Source organism: Hetaerina americana, unplaced genomic scaffold, assembly GCF_022747635.1.
Source record: "Hetaerina americana unplaced genomic scaffold, ioHetAmer1.1.p SCAF_2, whole genome shotgun sequence".
NCBI classification, from domain to species: Eukaryota; Metazoa; Arthropoda; class Insecta; order Odonata; family Calopterygidae; genus Hetaerina; species Hetaerina americana.
The window spans coordinates 84,371,091-84,391,220 of record NW_027286763.1 but is presented as its reverse complement, the minus strand read 5'-3'; the positions used below and the strand labels follow the sequence as shown (position 1 = coordinate 84,391,220).

Here is a 20,130-nt window from a genome sequence, read left to right as displayed (position 1 = left end):
ACAAATCAAAGGTTTTCAAGAAAGAGAAAACTTAATTTAAATATTAAAATAGCAGTGCATGAACTGGAGTACGTGGAACAGCTTACCTCTCTCGGATTTGCTTTAGACCAAAATGGTCCAAGTAGTAGGGGTGTAAGAAGAAGAATTACGTTTGCTAAAGAAGCTCTTACATAATGTGTGAATTGATGACCGGCGACTGAATAAAAAGGTAAAGAAAAGAATAGGGAAAACTGTAATGCAGTGAGTAGTATTGTATGGCTCGGAAACTTGGTCGTTGAGGAAAGGAGGTAAGCGTAAATCGGAGGCTAATGAGAAGTGAATGAGGAGAAGAATAAAGAAAATAAAATGGATGGAACGGAAAACAAATGATGTAGTTCTTGGAATGGTTGAGGGAGGAATGAGGATTGTTGGGAGAAATCCAAATCAGGCAGGAGAGATGGGTGCAGAGAATTATAATTTTTAATTTCCTCAAGCAATTTTGTTCCTCAGTGTACGCGGTCATTAGTCAATTCTCGTCACTGTGAGTGTAAGATGAGAGATAAGGAAGGTAAAGAGGGTGTTAGAGAAATTTTTTTAAAAGCCTATTAGCCTAAAAACTTAATCATTTGGTGTAAGCCGAAAACCTTCCTCAATAGTCACTCAAATCCGAGGTGTCAGGATAAATTTCAGTTTGAATGAATCCATCAAATTTAGGATGTTTTCCCAATTTAGCACTGGTTTCAAGAGTTGATAGGAGAGCTATAACTTCCTCTGACAAACCTTTTAATTTTTTCGCAGGAGGCTCCTGATGCCAGAAATATGAGAATATGACGACACCGCTAACCAAATGAAAACAAAAATGTGTTAGAGACGTTACCCAATATAAGCGGGGTATTTTGGTTTGAATTAAAAACGAGTCTGTTGTTACCACCGCACCATGCCACCGAAAGTGAATATTTTTACCGAAAAGATCAGTCTTACTCCACAGTTCTACGCTCGCCTTCAGGGAAGTATGCTGTACCCCCAAAGAGTTGAAGTGCCTAGTTTGGGTGTGATGTGAGCCTCCGACTCTTCGAACAAGTTTCCCTCCTTCATTCTTTTTTCCCCTCTCTACCTCCGCCTTCCTCCGACGCCTACAGTTTCATAGCTTTATGGCCATAAGTTGGTAAATTTAAGATCATGAACCAGCAGAGAAACTTTTTTCATCGTTCCCAAAAATACCAAGTGAATAAATACAATAGTGGCTAATTATGCTGGGTTTATGTCTTAGTATCGCCACAATCATGACGAGTAATTATATTTGAGATGTCTGCATTGTCACAATGTCTCAGGACTGCCTGAAGAAATTATTACTATCAAATGATATTTACCTTCTCATTAGAATACTTTTTATGCTATTAATGACCATACTCTTATGCCATTGAAATTCTTGATAGGGGACAACCCCTTTTTAACCAACACAAACTAGCTTCCGTTTTTTGCACTTATGATTGCGTAATTTTTTATAAGACACTCTATCCAGAGGGCTGAAACCTAGGTTATGAAACTTACCATTGAATGAAGATGATGTTTGATCACCTATTTTCCTTGTGGATTACTTGCTGTTATGGGGGGGGTGGCGAGATTCCTTAATCACGCATTTATTGTCTAAAAAACCTCCTGATTAATAATTTTCAAAGATTTGTTCAATTTATGAGAAAAATTTTAGAATATAATTCATGTTCAACACACGTAAGCCATGATATGACTTGTGTTATCAGGTTTTAACGCTAAGTTTATGATATGTTTCGAAACTCCCTGACTATCCTCCCTTTTTAGTTACCTATAGGAACATAGTTACTTAAACATCGGAACTGAAGAGAAATAATATCATTCATATACAATCCTCGTGGAATCTCATCAAAAGTTAAGAGTATTTGTCTCGCGGCTATCGAGGCATGTCACTGGGTCATTCAGGAAGCACTTATCCAGCGTTTCGAAAGAGATATATATAGAAGTCGCGGATGATTCTCAAGTTACTATTTTTCCTATTTGTTTTACACACACATGTGCTTAAGGAAATTTTCGCTGAAAACAAGACATGTTCACATTTACAGAAGGGAAGAGAATTTTAATGCGATGGGTTCTCCAGTCTCTTTCTCGTCTAGACTTTTTATATTTCCATTTCAAAGTTTTCTTTCCTAATCCGTTGACCCCTGACCTGACAATATTAAGCACCACAGCATGCAGTCACGACATGCACTCGCGGTTAGGGATCAGAATAACATTGTCTGACTGCGGTAGGGCTCATATTCGGGTCAAAATTAGTCTGGTGTATATTCACCCCATGCCACACACCCTAGCGGTGGCTTGTAGGGTATTAAAATATCTAAAACAACCTATCTTTCAGTATCGATATACATATGTCAAAAATACACGTTTGCATGTGTATGTCAGCGGGTGTCATAAAATTTGTATTGAATAACGCTAATCCCCCGTCATTATGTCATGTTTCGTTACAAAATCACATTCGCCGATTGTTACTTTTTAAAGGTATTAACCCATTAAAACAGTCCCTAGAAATTAATTGATATTACTGAAGTGAAGCGTATTTCACTCGAGATAGGATCGAAAGCAGTATTGAATCAATTCAATTTTAAGAATAGTCATGATTAAATAAAATTTATTTCAATTGTTTTATATTATGTTTTGCCTTCAGTGTCGTTTAGGCTACTCAATACGACGCAGCCATAGGTCGACCTATCGAGAATGTGACTAGAGGTTGACATATCACATCGGGAGCAACAAGATAACGATGTATAGGGACCTCAAATATTTTCGTCCACCGACAATCGCCAAGGATGCTGACCAGTTTTGAGCAAAGAATGAATGAAGATACTGGGATAAAGTCATTAATTCTATCCTGAGATTAATTTCTCAACATGCCAAATGAAGATGCCCGCGTTAACAAAGAGTGGACAATTTAATTTCTCAAGATTTAACATCCATTGAATTAAGTAAATAAAGTATACAATAGTATAAACAACTCCCGATCAAAAAGTGAAACGCTTCGCCGTAAGCCCACTGAATTCCTTCATAACACAATTTTATGATTTCCACTCACGAGTTATCGGAATATTGGCAACGTGAAGATATTTCACTCTTAAAATAATGATCCAAAGTGATTAGGGTAAGTTTTATAAGAAATATCTCTATAATATGGCAGGATGATAACCAAATGTGAACAGACAAAATTACAATTCTGAAAAGAGAATTGTACGGAATTACGGAATGTTATATACTATATAGTAGTGAGTTGTTTGGCGCGGCAAATATGTTTTAATTTTGTTACATCCTCCTCATTGGTATTGGCATGCCTCTTTACCATTCGTAAGCGTGAATAAACGTAAAAAGTGTTAATAATCATTTCAAAGCATTATACCCTTATGCACCTACAAGTTTTTAATGTGAGAAGGTTGTAATCAAAGGATGGGATCGTGATCACTCGGAAATGTACATCGTAGGAGGCAAAAAATCCGAAATGTTTCACTACCGGAATACCACGTCAACGATTCTTTGACGTTATTTCAAACTAACGACAGAGAGGGGTCTTTTTGAAATTGTACTTTTTATGCATAATTTAGTTGCCACAATTTTTTGTATTAAGCTTCGAGAAGGTTGTGTGGACACAAAAGAATTTTCCCATCGCGTTGATCCCTAATTGTTGTTACTCTGCAAACTATTTTATTTCAAGTTTTGTGTAATTGAAGTAATCTTCAATAGCATCGCCAAGAATATTAAAAATCGCGAGTGGAATAGTTTAAAGTTAATTTTCCACAAAGTAGAAATGTCCTTACGCGCGAAGTGGTTGAACCTCACAGAAGTGATGGATGGGTCGAGGTGGAGTGATGAATTCGACGATCCCCGATGGTAATTTTTCACAGGCTCACCATTCACTAAGGGACCACAAAACTGTTCGCCACAAAAATTTAGAGAGTAAACCTCGACTTATAAACCGTGGAATGCGGGCTTAAATAATCAACCTTTAACAACAACTAACATGGATGTTTTCCTCATGTATTCATGATCACCTGGAGGAACACCCTGGTCGGTGATCGGCCTAAGAGAGCATGCTGCGGACTGCAGCGGAGTGCTTACTCCTCAAGGCGTACTGGCGATAGAAACCAATGTACGTGCATTGGTGAAGGCCAGTCCCTCCTTCAGTAGACTTCCGGCCAAAGATATATATCTTTACCCACGGTCACCGCTCGGTGCCAATGACAGCCTATCACATTTTACAAAGTTCAAAGCTATTATTAACGATATATGCCTGAAAAATGAATCTGCCCTTTCTCTTGCTTTTATAAGGGAAATTGAGTCATATAATAAGAAATATTTAATGGCAATCATTCGCCTTACGGTATTATGCACTGGAGTTACTATCTTTCGTTTGCGAAAAATTTATTTCACATTAACGAGGGGCACTTTATGTCAACGAAGAGTACTTTTCGTGTATTTTTGGTTGGCCAGAAAGTTGGAAATATTTAAATACTTGATTATAATGAATGATATACTTGAGTATGATATACTTGAATTGTAATAAATAGTGTGACATAAATTTATAGTCCTAGTTTCTACATTCTGTGTATATTTTATAACGTACAAATTTGGGAGAACAAGTGGGATTATTCACTGTGGTCCCTTAAGTGAGCTTTTCCGACAGTATTTATGACTAAAATGAGGGCGTTCCAACGAGCAGAAAAACTAACTTCATTTGAACATTAACAATTAGGTAAAAAGCTTTAGGGACGTCTAAACATATTCGGCATACCTTAGCAAGGAAAGGGAAATACTTTGTCTTGCCAGAAGTCAGTTTGGGCTTTCTTTTTATGGCTGAGGCCTTTTTTCCCGGTGAATGCCGTTCAAGATAAAATTTTACTTCTTTATACCTAATCAAAGGTCGGTTTAAAGCGCTTGGAATTGGAATAGGCTAAAACACAGCGTTAACAATTCGATTGTTTCTCAATAATTTATATTTTAGAATATTTTTATCAAAATGCAAGGGCAGATATTTTCAAATTTTTGTCGTAGACCTTAAGATTATAGAGCATTGTAGTCTTCTGACTTCCATCGAAAATAGTGTTGTTCTTTTATCTGGTATATATCAATATACCAGATAAAAGACGGCTAAGAAGGAGAGTAAAATGTGTGTGTCGCTAAAGTGAATATTTAATAAATGACGCTGATGTTCTGAGTCACTCTGAAAGGTATTTGAAACTGAATGACGATAAAAAAAACGAAAGTTATAACTTTGTATCTCCCGGTTGTGGTGCATCGCCGAAGTAATAATATTTTGGCTCGTGTACACGTTCCTAATCTGATAAATTACTAATGTGTGTTATTCAATTTTAAAGTGGAGTAATACTTTTATGTGTTTACAGTACTACCTCGGAATGAAACTGCATATGCTCGTTATTGTGAATCATGAGTAAAATTGTATTGTCGAAATTCTCATATAATCTGCAAATAACTGAGAGTCAGTTTTTTCGATAATGATGTTCTTGCGATTCGATCACAGTTTCGATTATTTACCTAAGGAAGAACAAAAAGTGCGTGGGAGCAGTCGTGGGTGTATACATTTTGGGAGTTAAAAATTTAATTTTTTATAAGTTTAAATTTGGTTCTAGAATTATCTCAGGACTTATCTCCCATAGTCAAAATGCTGTAGCGACGGTGAATTGTGCAAACCTGTAAGTTTCAGTCTCTAGAGTTGAGTTGTGCTATCTATTGCAGAATAATACCTCTATATTATTTGCGACAATATAATTCCTACTACGTTTTATCGTTTTAGGTTGGCTTGCATTTAGTTTTGAATATGTAAACGGCTGAACCCTTTCGGAGAGAATGTCAAGAACGTATACTGGATTACGCTTTAATTTTATTTGTGTATTTGGATTTATTTCACTTTCTTTGAATGTAGCAACATGTTTTATTCATGTGAACAATCTGAAAGGCCGTCGTGGAGAAGGATATTATGTGGAAGCAGAAGTTGGAACACCCCCGCAGAAAGTACGCATAAGCAATTGTCTCTTGAGTAATCATTGCTTTTTCAAATTTTATGTAGAATTTTTATAGTCCCCGCTAGATAATATTCGCTGATATGTAATAGAGTAGTACGCGCGGATTATTTCAATGGCATTCCTACAGATGAATATCAGAATTTGCGGAAACATTTTTATATATTTCTTTCCGGCGCACGTTTACCTGGGAGGTTAACATGTGAATCTTTTCTTTGCAGCTGAATATCCTAGTCGACACTGGAAGCTCAAATCTTGCCGTTGCAGGTACCGCACATCCACTTGTTGATGCATATTTCAGGAGTGAAAGGTACGCGAAAGTTGTAATTTATTATGTTAGTTGTTTTTGTATCAGTAAGATTTATCTTCTCTGTTTCAATTTGGGTAAAAAATAGAAGCCACTGAAATATTGTGTAATTATATTTAATAATGCAACAATAGTTTGTAAAATTTCAATGAACCTATTGTGCTATGTTAATTAACTGCTAATTGGTTGAATATTTCGACTTTGTCAGCAAATTTCATATTAGCATATCATGATTCGATTGTTTTCTATAACTAGATTGTTGGTTTTGTCTGAACAGATCCAGGACATATGTTACTAAAAATGAGAATGTGGGTGTACCCTATACCCAAGGGTGTTGGGATGGAAAACTTGGAAGTGATATGGTTTCTATACCATCTTTACGTAATCTTGTCCCAGTCAGATGTGACATTGCTAGTATTCTCACCTCAAGGAATTTTTATGTGAATGGATCTCAGTGGCAGGTATGGATCTAGCTAAAGAATCAATTTCATTGTTGATTTGAAGACTGATGATTTAGATATTAAATAAATGAATGGCAATATTATTGTTAGAAAATTCATGCCATTTTTCCGGGATTCCCTGAAAAACTGTTTCTCCTATTAGCAGTGGACGAATTTTAATTAGTTCTTCATTATCAAATGTTTTGTGTTACAGTGGTATCCTATGTGCTGTCTAATAATAATAATAATATTTTGTGAAAATGTCATGACTAAGGCTCCCTCATCAGTGCATTTTCTTCCCCTTTGAGTTAATTAAAATATTTCCAATGGTTTTGGACATGCAGGGTATTTTAGGCTTGGCTTATCCATCAATATCAAGACCTTCATCTCACATTCTGTCTTGGCTTGAAGCTGTATCGTACGTGTCTGGTCACAATGTCAGTCAATATCACTTCCGCTCCTTGCCTCTTCCCTTTTCGCTTGAGCTCTGTGGACCATACAATGAAGACCTTGATCATTATGGCAACTTCTTTGTTGGAGGTAAGTGAAATAATGTATGATTATTGTAGCTTTTCAGTTTGCCTGTTTCTTGGCTTAACCCTTTTGCTCAGGCTAACTTTTATTTGCTCTATGCAGAAAGCCAAAATGGGTAGTTACAATGCTGTGTTGAAAAAATCAAACTAATTAATAATAATAACTCTTTTATGCATTACAAGTATGGTCTTTCTCCTTCCATCTGATGTACTTTTCTACTCCCTTAATTTTTCAATTAAACCCCATAGTACATGCATCAATCCCATCCCTACCCAAACTTACCAGGATTTAGTCTGATCCTACTGTCATAGCATTTGTGCCAATTCCAATTCCACTTCTTCCTTGCTTATACCTCGAACCATTCCGTCATATGCCTCTCCATCTTCACATGTCTTTTTGTGATTTTTTTCATTTAATATCCTCATAAAATAATCTTTCAACCATTCCCTCACCTGTTTTGATCCGGTACTATCACTCCCAATTCATCCTTTATATATTTAGTTGAATGCCTTGTAATTCTTTGACTGTGGCTCCCATCTGTAACCATGGGTCATGCATCAACTGTATCAAATCCAATCTTTTCTTTAGCTCTGTCGTTATTTTTTATTTCCCTGTGGAACTCTTTATTCCACCATATTATCTCATCTTTTGGTGCTCCCCTCTCCAATTTTCATTGTGGTATAGCTCTCTACATCCAACCTTGCACACACTTCTAAATTAATTTCCCTTAGAACATTTTCTTTGAACTCTTTCTTTTCTTGGGCCTCCTCATTTCAGCCTCTACCAATTTATCCTTTGCTTCATTTGGCATAGGTGCTTCTTTTTTCTAACTCTCATAATTGAATTTGCTGGTACTGGTCTATGTTGTACTGCTACACTATTAATAAACTTACACGTCTCTATATCTTTTAGATGCTTAGTTTAATAATTTCCAGGTTGAGAGTAACTGCATGCTTAATAATTTTTTCACCCTCTTTTGTTTCTTTTGCTAAAACTCCACCTTCTGTGCCCACTTATTTCATTTACCTGGATTTCTCTTGCAACATCTCTATTTATATCACATCCTAGTATCAATCTTTTGCAGTTTGATGTATCCCTTAAAATCTGATCAAGGCCTCCCCAAAAACTATCCTTATCTTCCTCATTCCCATTCTGAAGATCATACACACAAACTATTTTGACCAAGCTTCCTCCAATCTCCAGCTTATAGATCATTATATTTTCATTTCCTGCGTAGTTTCAGGTTTTATATGGTGCCATTTGAACCTAATAATGACCAAAGATAACACAAGTTCCTTTAGTGCATGAAAGCTGATTATGCAACACTCATCTGTTCCTCTCCCATACTATTTCGTCTTCTCACTCCTCCATGGTACCTTAATCCCCATGGCCATGGTGACCAACAACTACCCTCACTCCCTGATGCTCTTCCTGCTGCTGATATGGTGCACAGAAAATCAATCACCGGAGTTGTTATGAATTTTGTATTTCAGTGCCCTATGCCAATCCTTTCCTTTTTTCACCTTCCTCTGCTCATGACAAGTCCACCCTGCCTCCTTTCTACTGCATCTTTTCTTGCCCTTCTTCCCCAGTGAAAATGAATATAAGACGGCACTTGACTACATTAGTACCTGAAGGTGATATAGTGCATCAGAACCATTCATGTAATAAATTAATATCAAATAGGAAAGTGTAATCATTAAGTCATTATTATTGCCATTTCTTCTTTTTGCCATGCATAATTCCTTTATTAGATCCTTATCCAATATAATGCCAACTCCTATTTCTTCCTTTAATATCTGCTCCAGTATTGAGTATCTTACACCACTCACACCAGGTCTTTATCTTGTTTCCTTTTCATCCTTGACTCACTGTGCATCAAATCTCCAATATCTCTCTGTATCTTTCATTTCTACATCTACATCTACATAATACCCCGCAAGCCGCCGCAAGGGCGTGTGGCGGGGGGTGTTAGGTCACCAACCGTAAAAAAGAAAAATACCACATGCAAAAAAACAACACGGAAAATTACACCCACAGCAGCGCACACACTCATTTATTGTTTTAATGCTAACCATCTTAATCTAATATTGCGCATCTCCTTTATATTTTGATCGACTAATTTCTTTAGCCAAACCTGTCTTTGTTCCAGGACCCATAGTCTATTTACTGCTGTTTTTAAGCGAAATGGCCTTATTTATGACCATTTTGATTTCTCCATTTTCTATTATTCCATTTGGTTTTGGCATGGGATTTTTTTTACAGGCAAATGCCCTTCCCGGTGCCATTTCACACTATTTATTTACCTGGGCTTGGGACTGGCAGTTGGTTTGAGCTGGCTTGCCTACTTTCCAGGTGGTTGGTTCCATCAGGTTAAAATATAGGAAATCCTTCATTAACATAATTCATCATGCCATGCAACAGTACATCATGTCATGGACACCTGCAAAATAAATCAACAATGTATTTACAGAATTACACAATACCTGTATTTTATGAAACTTGTGAGGCTAAAGGATATTTAATTTTGGTGGGTCTTGGTAGTCCAGGGGTAGAGCATTGGACTACTGACTGGAGGGCCCGGGTTCGATTCTCAGGCAAACCTCTCGGGGCACCAGCAGCTTCAGCCAACCTACATGATTTTTTGGGTACCAGGTATTCCTGGGAAACCATAACCGTCACAGGGAAAGGAATTGGCCCCCCTAACCTGATGTATGAATTTCACATGCCATCGGGCTTAGTACTGGGTGAACTCTACCATCACCTACCAAACCGACCTTCGGTTTGACTACTATGTTTATGGTTTGTTTTATATGGGATAGGCTACAGTGTAATTAATAAAGTGGCATTGATTTTTAAACTATAAAATAGGTGCAAAACCATCATACTTAATCTCATGGAATCTGCTCTCTTTGGTATAATCAACCCAAAATAATTGCAAAGAATTATGCAGCAAGAAATGATTCCTCTTTTATTTGCAAATAAAGTCTTACCAATATGTGCATGTTAAAATTGTTCCTTTTTTCTCAGATGCCCTCAGTATGCCTGGCCCGGATGTACCACAGTGGGTCCTATCCCCAATTGTGAAAGATGACTTCTATGAGCTCTTGCTCACTGGAATGGAGTTAGGGGGAAATGCAATCAATTTGCCATGCGAGGAATTCAATAATGAAAAAACAATTGTGGATAGTGGGACAACAAAGTTAAAACTACCAAACAAGGTTTGTCATGTCTTGATGAATAGCATGGCACTTTTGAGTAGATAGATATAGTCATGAACTGTTCATAAGATGTTTGTTCCTTACCTTAAGTAAAGCAACTTTCTTGGTATTATTTGACTGTAGTTTTATTAGTGAAGACCTAACATTCGAGTTACAGGAACATATCCTTTGTTTAAACTTAGTATTCTGCTTAAATTATTGAACATTATTAGAATAATTATTTCTGTGATTAATTTTATTGATGATGTCTCAGTTTAAATCAATGGCAAGTGCATGAATACCTGGTAAAAAAGTGAAAATTTCATTGCTAAAGAAGTCTCACATTTAAAAAAAAATTTAAAAAAATGCTTAAATAACGGACTTTTCCTGTGAAACCTTTTAGGGCCAGTCTTGATTGCCAGGTGAATTTTAAATATGCGAGGGCTTATTCTATGAATATGTACATTTGTGGATAGAAATCTATATAAACCCCATTATTAATATTATGAAGCCAATTTAAAAAAAATATGCTTATTAAACTTATAGGATATATAATATAATTCCTTTCTGATGTTTTCATTCTGAATAAATTTAAGAAAAACAGAAACGAGAGGTCCAGAGGGTAAAGAAACGTGGCTGGAAAATCAGCCCTAGGCATTTTTTGCTCATGCCCAAAGGCTAATAGATCACCCTGCTGACACATGGAAAACATTTTAAATAATCACCAGCACTAACATGGGATTTTCGAATGCTCTGTAGCGGGAGCATTGATTTATCATGCCTCCTGTTTCATGAGCTTAAAGATTAGATCTAAGAAAGTGAGTTGTGACTCACTCGAGGTTTAAGAATCATGGTTGAGTAATTCATTTATCATGGAAGTATGCAGTGCATAAATCCTTTGGTATGCATGTTACAGGTGTTTCAAGAACTAATGGATTTGTTCCAAAGAATTTTGTCCGAGAAAGGCAGAGGTGAGACCGTGGAGTTCTGGGAGCAACAGAAGACAATCTGTTGGAAGCAAGGATCTGAGTGGGAGGAGAGACAGTGGCTGGAAAGCTTCCCCAACCTCACCCTTTCTTTGGCCCACACGCCATATTTCAGTAATGGATTCAATCCTAAAACCAACCAGTTTTACCTGAGTGAGATGGAGTATCCATTCCCAATTAAGTCATACTTCAACTTAGAACTGACATCCAAGGTACGTGCCCAAACCCTAAGTACTTGTGATTTATGTCACAGGATTTCTCCAGATCTTAAAAAACTTAAAATAATTGCGACTGCAGCAAAAAATTCATTAATTTGATCGTACTTAATCAAAAATATCATTTAATATTAGGAATGGTTCTCGACCAAAAGTATTTGATGTTGGAACATCTGTGACTTTTTAGATCCGCTCAGTGTATTTTAATCAAAGTATGTCTACAGTGAAAGTCAAAATTATCTGGACCTTTGACTTCCGGAGATATCATTGATTTCAAAATATTTCCTTAAGGCATTCCATGTGTTTAACCCATTTCAATGTATCATGACTCAAGCTGCCCAACTGAATGCAGGGCAGAAAGAGAGCTTGTAGACCAGACCTATGCCAGTCACATAATTTTCCATATGATCAGGGAACAATTTACAATGCGTACAAGTATTTCATTCTTTCCATGGCTTTTCACTCAGTGAGTGAGTGGGTTAGAGAGACACATAGTAAGACAATGCTACTTTGCCATCATGCATGTTCTTTCAGAGAAAGTGTGGATGCCAAAAGCAAATTTGGTGGCCTCAAGTGGTGAGAGTGGTAGACGTTAGACCTTGTTCACTCAGAGCAGGAGAGTGAAAAACTAAAGGTGTTCACGATATTAAGTTCCCATGTACATCTTAAAACCTTACAAGGCCATTACTGAAGTGCATCAAAGTATTTACTTAGAGACCCTAATTGTTACATTTTTTGTGAAGATTCCATTGTTTCTCTCTCGTAAAGGTTCAGAGGTGAGGGAGAGAAGAACACTATAATGAATTTTGTCCAAAACTCAAAAGTCTGTCTTTCCATAGTGTCTGACAAAGATCCCTCCCCAGAAGATCCATAGGGAAAATAGCTACATTGTCTGTTGCAAAAAGTATTGATAGTGGGATCAAAAAGTTACGTGGTAATAAGCCCCTTAACTTGTAGTAATGGTGTTTGGAGTTTTATGATGCCATGAAGACTAAAGCAAATCATCACATTCTAACCTTATTCCTGAAACATCTGTATCATTTGAACCGAAGTCCATATCCAAGATAGGATTCCACATGATCCACAATTTTCAGTGAATACATGTAAATCTGGAAGTGGTGACTAAATATTTAATATGGTACTGATGGAGAAATTTGCTGTGCATGAACTTATTATATGTTAAAATTTTCATACTGACCAAGAGTCATTGTTTTTTGTTTGCATTATTATAAATTACATTTTTTTCATCCAGAGTCTTATTGTGTTTCAACACCAGTAATATTGTGACATAGTTCACTAAAATGTATTTGCTTTCATGGAAACTGCATGGCTGAAAATGTTAGCACATGTATTTTACTGTCTAAGGAATTATGATGGTGCTTGCTGAATCCTCGCTCATCAAAGGCTCCCTTTCCATGAATCATAACAAAAAAGAATTTCAACCCAATAGGCAGAACGGTCCTCTTGGCCTTCTTTGAAAGAAGTGAGACTATAAGATGAAGAAAATAATTGAAAAAAGGTTTCATTCAATGTTAGACAAAAGACAATTGACTTTTAAAGATTCCAATTCATCATTTCTTTAATGCTATGGACTCCTTAACATAGGCCATGGTACACATTCAATTTTTTATCCACCCTGTTGCAATTTGTATGATGTCTATGATTTGCTAACAATTTCCTCAACTCTAAGGGGTGAAGCATCTAGAGGGGCTTAAGTCTTTTGTAGGACTTAAATAAGGTCAGTAAAGTTGGTCAGTTGATAAAGTAATGTGATTCTTAAAAACATGTCTTTTGAAAGTAAAATATTTCTTGTTTTCTCATGTATTAAGGAATAAATAATGGGGTCATGTAGTAAATACCTTAAAATGTGTGAGTTTTAGAGTTAGTTCTATGGGTTGCTCTGCAGATGGTATTTTACTCCCTGAGAAATAATTCATTTGATTAATGTGCTAATGATTTACATTTTTAGGCAAGTTAAAGCAGGTCCTTTTAAGAATGGATTTTCCTGACTTATCTCATTTTATACTTTTTTTTACAGTTATACTTTCATAGTATGTAATGCTTGGTATGTCAACCATAATATTCATCTGCAGTTTTTGATTAGCCCCTAAAATTCCGGTTGCTTAAAAGTAAGGAATTTTTTAAGGAAATTATGTCCATTGGAAAATTCAGTCATCTCTTGAGCAGTTTTCATGATTCATTTACCAATAGATTCAGTTTATTTTTACTAATTCAAAAGTTAGCTATAAAAATTTCTCTGTAGCACTGTCAATCAAGTTGCATTCGCATCATCCATGAATATATGGAGCAACTCCTCTTTTCTTAGATGTGCGAGGAAAAGTTTTCATTAATCTGAATTTCAGTACTGCCACTCTCTTTTGAGATTACTAATTTTTTACCTCTCCTCCCTTTCAGTCATACATCCGGAAAATCAATCAAAATATCTATCCATCTCCTTTGCCTAGGCAAAATGAAAATTGTTATCAGTTTGCCATTGAAGCATCAGAAACAGGAACTGTTTTGGGTACGCAATATTTTGTATTTTTCTTACTGTGATGTTATAATATGAGAGCATCTTACTAGATATTTAATTTTCCTGTTAAAATCTCACTATTACAATTTGATCAAGGTATGTCCCTACTGTTGAGTAATATGTTGTCTGACTTAAATTACAGGCATAGTTGTTATGGAGGGTCTCAATGTAATGTTCAACCAAACTGGAAGAGTTGTTGGGTTTGCTGAATCACCATGTGGCCCAGAAGTGCGCATTTACGGCCCGTTTCCATTGGAATTTGGTGAGATTTTTCCTTTATGTATTATTTTATCTCTAACATTTGTTGTTGATGTTTGCAGACAGTTAGGGTCAATGATCCCAGTTTTTTTTTAATTTTATAAATGAAAGAATTAAGAATGGAAATCAGAATATTGTGAAAACATCTCATATGAAAGGAATTACCGGATTTAAAAAACTAACCAAACATTAGAAGCTAATTAAGGTAGAAGAAAAAGGATGAAAGTTGATGCAATTTTCTCTTGAAAGTAAAAAATAAATCAGTTTTACATTAGTGTCATAGGATTGTTTCCCACTTTTTGCACGATTCATCATGATGAACCGTGAAAAAAGTAGGCAAATCTCTTGTTTTCTGCATGCAACTTGGATGTTCAATTCCATCCTATGTTCAATTCAAAATGTACTAGTACCCAAGTAAGTATTGGTGAATGAAAGTTCTTTTAGTAAATGTCTTTTATCCCCACAGATTCTACTCCATGCGCACCTATTGTGAAATCAGAGCCAGTGAATCCTGTGGCCATGGGTGTTTATTTATTTGGAGGTAATGCTTTAAAGTCGATTTAGTTATTTACAAAATTAATGATTAGACTTGTTTAGATAACTCACAGGTATTTCTAAAATTACTAACAATTAGGATAACATGTATTTGCATCCCCTTGATTGTTTGTCCATTTTCTACCTTCTGGTGCTGACACTTTTTGTGTTGAGATAGGTCAGGTTTAGTTGGCCTCTTATCTGCTAACCAAGAATGATTAATGAGTAAACACAAAATGAAGTGAATAATCAAATTAATTCCAAACTTTTATAGAAATTAGTAGAATAATTGTGAATGAAGGAAAAGTGTTGAATAGGTGTAGTCATGCATTGAAATGTTATTCAAGTGTATGGACATTATCAATTTCTCTCATCTGTGCCCTGATATAACAAATGGTACATATGCAATTTTTTATTGCATAATATGATTAATTAAAATTAGTTGCTATCCTGTTACCATAAAATGTATTAGGTGTGACATATTGGATTCACGGTAGTACTGAAACACTTTGACATGCTCCACAGTTTATTTTATTGGTCTGGGATTTTATGCTAATATGAGATAATCAAAAGATTGGGTATTGGACTGAAACTCTAGTATGTACTGCTTATTTAACTATGTGGATAATTTCAAATTGTTTGAATCCTACAATAAGCTGCATTTTTTGTAAGACAAGATTATTTCCCATATTTCTGGCCACTGGGTAACTTCCTTGCTTTCTGACTCCGAGACAGTGTGTCTAATTCCCCTTTGATGGGTTTTCATGCTTCACCTAGGGCTTGAGTGTTTGCAATTGACCTAGTCAATTATAATGGTTGAAGTTATTGGTATAATTTCACTTTAATTAAAGACAAAATTTATAAGCCTGAATATAAGAACATATCCAGTAGGTGTTTTTCTCCTAATTTTTTTTTTAGTCAATGAACACTGTTCTTTGCTAATCACATCTGATTTAGCATATTTAGTGTTTAAATTGACACTTGAAGGCATATTTTCCAAGGGTAAAAATTACTTGCATTGGCTTGGATTTGAACCTGGATCCCTCCATATCCAATCAAGCGCTTTAGCCAATTAAACTGCCAAAACAACCTAATGCATTCTGAAATTTTAAAATTTCCAAAATTTTTGCATTTTAATGCACATCAGCGGATGACTCGTTGAAAATGACTGTCATGGCATTTCCTGCACTTTCTTATGTACTTGTAACATGAGTTTATACCATGCCTCCCTTGTGCGGTTAACTTCTTACCATAATAATGGGGAAGGGGCTAGGCTAGGGAAATAGGAAGGCCTTTTCTTTGTGTCATCCTTCAAATTCAATTGATGCTTGGAATAAAATCCACTGTGGGGAATCATAAATTCCATCGAAAATTTCAAAGATTTAGTCATTATATTTTCTTAACAGCCTTCAGTCAGTTTTTCCTTCATTAAAGCATAGGAATGATTTATGAGGTCTTTGAATCTTTCTTTTGAAGGTCCTTCAAATGCTTTCCTGGTTGAGTTACCTCAAATGAATGAATCCAAAGGCTAACACTGTAAATATATAGTCACTGGAGCTCCATACATCTGCCAAGCTTAAATATTGTTTTTTTTTCTTTTTTTTTGCTCTTGAGTTAGTAGTATTTTAAAACTCATGTCATAATTTTGTCAGAATCCTTTGTTAACTTGGGATTTGGAATAAGACTGATTCTCATCATGTTTAATACTAACCTATATAAATCATTAAATTAAGAATTGGTAATAGTCCACAAATTATAATCGCTAAAAGGCTGATGAAAGAGCTACCAAGACCCCAAAACAACACACATTTAAAAGGCAATTCTGGTGAGATAATGCATAGGTGATGTTGCTGCAGTGTTCTGTTTTGAAGTATTGTTTCAAGATTCTTTTCCAGTGTACAAGTCGGTACCCAAAAATAACCAGAATAGTGCTGTGGTTAGGAGAGCTTATGCAGTTCTCATTTCTTCTACTAAGTGAGCATAGCACAACACATTATGAATAAGGCATTGTTATCATCTGAGAAGGTCAATGTCAGTCGCAATACTTCCAAATGTTATGGTGGATTTAAGTGAACAGCGCACCGCCATGAGTTTTTTGTCAAAAACCGCATCACGGAGAGGGCGGTATGAGCCGGCGTATTGTCATGATGGAAGAACCAGTCGCCTGTGTGCCAAAGATCTGCTCTAGAATCCTCTGAATTGAACTCCTTGACACTCAAGACATCTCACGGAGTTGGTCAATGGTTCTGCGACAGTCTTCACGAATGAGGGAATAGATTTTGTCGATGTTTTCGTCAGTTCTTGATGCTGAACGGGGTTGGTCTTCAATGGACATTTCACCATTTTTAAAACGTGTAAACCACTTGTAGACTCTGGTTTTGCTTAGGTTAGCTTCCCCATAAACAGTCTTGAGCATTACAATAGTTTCCGCGGCCGATTTCCCCAACAGGAAACAAAATTTCACTGCAGCGCGTTGCTCTTGATAATCCGCCATCATGTTTTTTACCGAAATGAAAAAAGTTGTTTCACTGAAACAACTCTCACAGATGGGTCGATCCGGTCACAGCAACGATGGTGCGCATACTGATGCAAGTGGCATGAGCCTGATGCATGACCGGCCGAACAAACACTTCCCCCACCTTCGCCCAATTTCCATTACTTTTGGGTCCCCCCCTCGTATAGCATTGTATTCAGACGCACAATATTTAGTCTGTGGTGGGATAGCTCAGCGGGTCGTGTTGGGCCACTGCCTGGAAGTTCCCAGGTTCAAGTTCAGGGAAAGGAGCTCTATTGGTCCATTTTTACCCTGACTTTGTGAATGCCACAAGCTTTTGGGCACTGTTCTGGGTGAGCTATACCCTCACCTTTCAAACCGACCTTTAGATTCGTAGACTGTGGTTTTATGGTATGTTTTTTAAAAGCATACATGGGATGGAATGTTAAAGTGGTGGTGTTTTTAATTTTACAGGAATGATAGCAGCACTTCTGACAACTGTTGGATTGAGAATGCTGTACCTTGCATGCCAAAGGATGTGGATTACATTTCGCCTGCGGTACTTGTACTTACTGCTTCCCTCTAAGAAAAAGAGTTCTAGTGTTGTCAATTTAGTCACACCGGAGATATGACTATCCTTTAAGAGCTTGCCTGCTGGGAAACTGGATCACGTCTGAGACATTTGGTAACATTCTGTGGAAATGTTAAGTATTTCTATGTGTGGCCGAGACTGAGAATGTCAATTTGATATTGTAACCATAGTGATTCTTGTCTACCTGTGAAGAGTTGTATTATTTTTAAATCTGTCACTATTCTTAGGTTAATGACTCATCACAATGATTGATGTATAGTTTTTCATGAAGGAGAATTTTTTGAGTTATTCACCTTTCAAAGGTGAAAAACCAATGATATTTTATACTCTTTTGATGGCTCACTGTTTTCACTAGCTGGGAGTGTAAAATGAATCCATTCCATAAGATTTTTCCAAATTGAAAACAGGTGAGTTTGTGCTCTTTATGATCTCATTTACATTAACTACTGTGTAGGTGTTTAAAACTTTTGACCTGTGGTACTAAACTTTGTGTAACAATGTGTAGTGATTAGTCTAATTTTGTTGAGACTTGTAACACTGATTTCATTCAAGCTCAATAAATCATATCACAAAATGATGGGTCCTCTTGCCCCAATATCTATGTCTCTCATTGCAGTGCAGTATTTTTGTGTTAACAGTTTCTTTTTGCATAACCAATATAAAATGATGGATGTAGTGTTGTTTTTTAGTCGGTGGTAGATACCAAGGAATTATATATGTTTAGACAGCGTTGTCATGCCTCTCATGTATGCCAAATAATATCTTCATGATGGAGTTGTGCATACTGGGCAAGTATCTCAATTTTGTTCATGAATTTGGCATAGCATAGATGCATTGCATGCATTTCCCCTTAGTATAAATGGAGTAGTACAGTACAGTACAGTTTTGTTTGTAGTCTCACTTAGGTTTCTTAATAAATAATGAGTTGAACTAAGCTTATGTTGAAGGGCTTTTACATGCATATCCCAAGAAATATTTACGCACAGAGAAATACCTAGAAATTTACATTCCGTCACATGCTCTATTGATAGGTCATTAATTTTTATCTGCAGATTATTTGTCTCATTCTTATTGCATGTGAAGTATACTATTTTACTTTTATTCACATTTAAGTCTAGAAGATTATCTACCCACTACTTGTTTATTGCAAGTGTGACAGACTTTGATATTTCCACTAGGCTGGGGTATGTTTGTGTTGAAATTACTACATTAATGTCATCTGCATACAACACTGGTATTATTCCTTCATAATTCTTTAATCATTTAAGTCGGTCATTGATATATATCAGAAAAAGGAGCGGCCCAAAGGTTGAGCCTTGTGGAATGCCTTTGTCAACCTGGTGCACTTCAGATGAATATTTTAACCCATCTACTGACAACATTACTTTTTGAGTATGATTGAGAATATAGGACTCCATCCAATTTAGAGGAATTCCTCTAATTCATATTCTATTGAGTTTAATTAGTAGTCCATTGTGGTGTACATTATCAAAAGCCTTTGACAAGTGAAAAAACATTCCTTGAGTTTTGTGTTTAGCATCTAATGAATTAAGTATACTGTCGATTGCCTGACATTTGGCATTTGTGATAGGCCTTTCAGATCTAAATCCATGCTGAGAATTGGAAATCAGGAAGTTATTTTCAAGGTAAGACTATAAGCATATCCATGGCTTTTCTTATATTTTAGCAAATGTTTTTTTGGATGGCTATTGGTCTGTACTTATTTAATCCATTAAAACAGCCATGGTTTTTTATATATGGGTACTACTTTTGATTGTTTTAATTGGGAGAGGGAAATCCCTTCCATCAAAAATCCATTAACTATAAATAAAGGGGGTGCTTTTGTGTCTTCCAAAAATGATGAACAACTTTACCAGGGCCTCTTTGGAATTTGTCAAGGTATAAACAGCCTAAGTTTTTAAAAGTTGGTTTTAACCTCGTGGACTGTGGCACGTTGCCCACGACTACGAATGCCTGTGACGTGGTATGTACAGTATTTCAT

General features: G+C 36.2%; 1 protein-coding gene across 1 annotated transcript; it reads left to right on the top strand.

The window, feature by feature from the left end:
• Positions 1 to 5,545: 5,545 nt before the first annotated feature.
• On the top strand, positions 5,546 to 18,723 carry LOC139688238 (beta-secretase 1-like). The gene is made up of 11 exons (XM_071585694.1): positions 5,546 to 5,708; positions 5,810 to 6,027; positions 6,257 to 6,345; positions 6,620 to 6,803; positions 7,127 to 7,322; positions 10,347 to 10,537; positions 11,433 to 11,714; positions 14,133 to 14,241; positions 14,393 to 14,512; positions 14,975 to 15,049; positions 18,011 to 18,723. The coding sequence occupies exons 2-11, from the start codon at positions 5,863 to 5,865 to the stop codon at positions 18,166 to 18,168; spliced, it is 1,569 nt and encodes a 522-aa protein (XP_071441795.1). The 5' UTR covers positions 5,546 to 5,708; positions 5,810 to 5,862; the 3' UTR covers positions 18,169 to 18,723.
• The last annotated feature ends 1,407 nt before the right edge of the window (positions 18,724 to 20,130 follow it).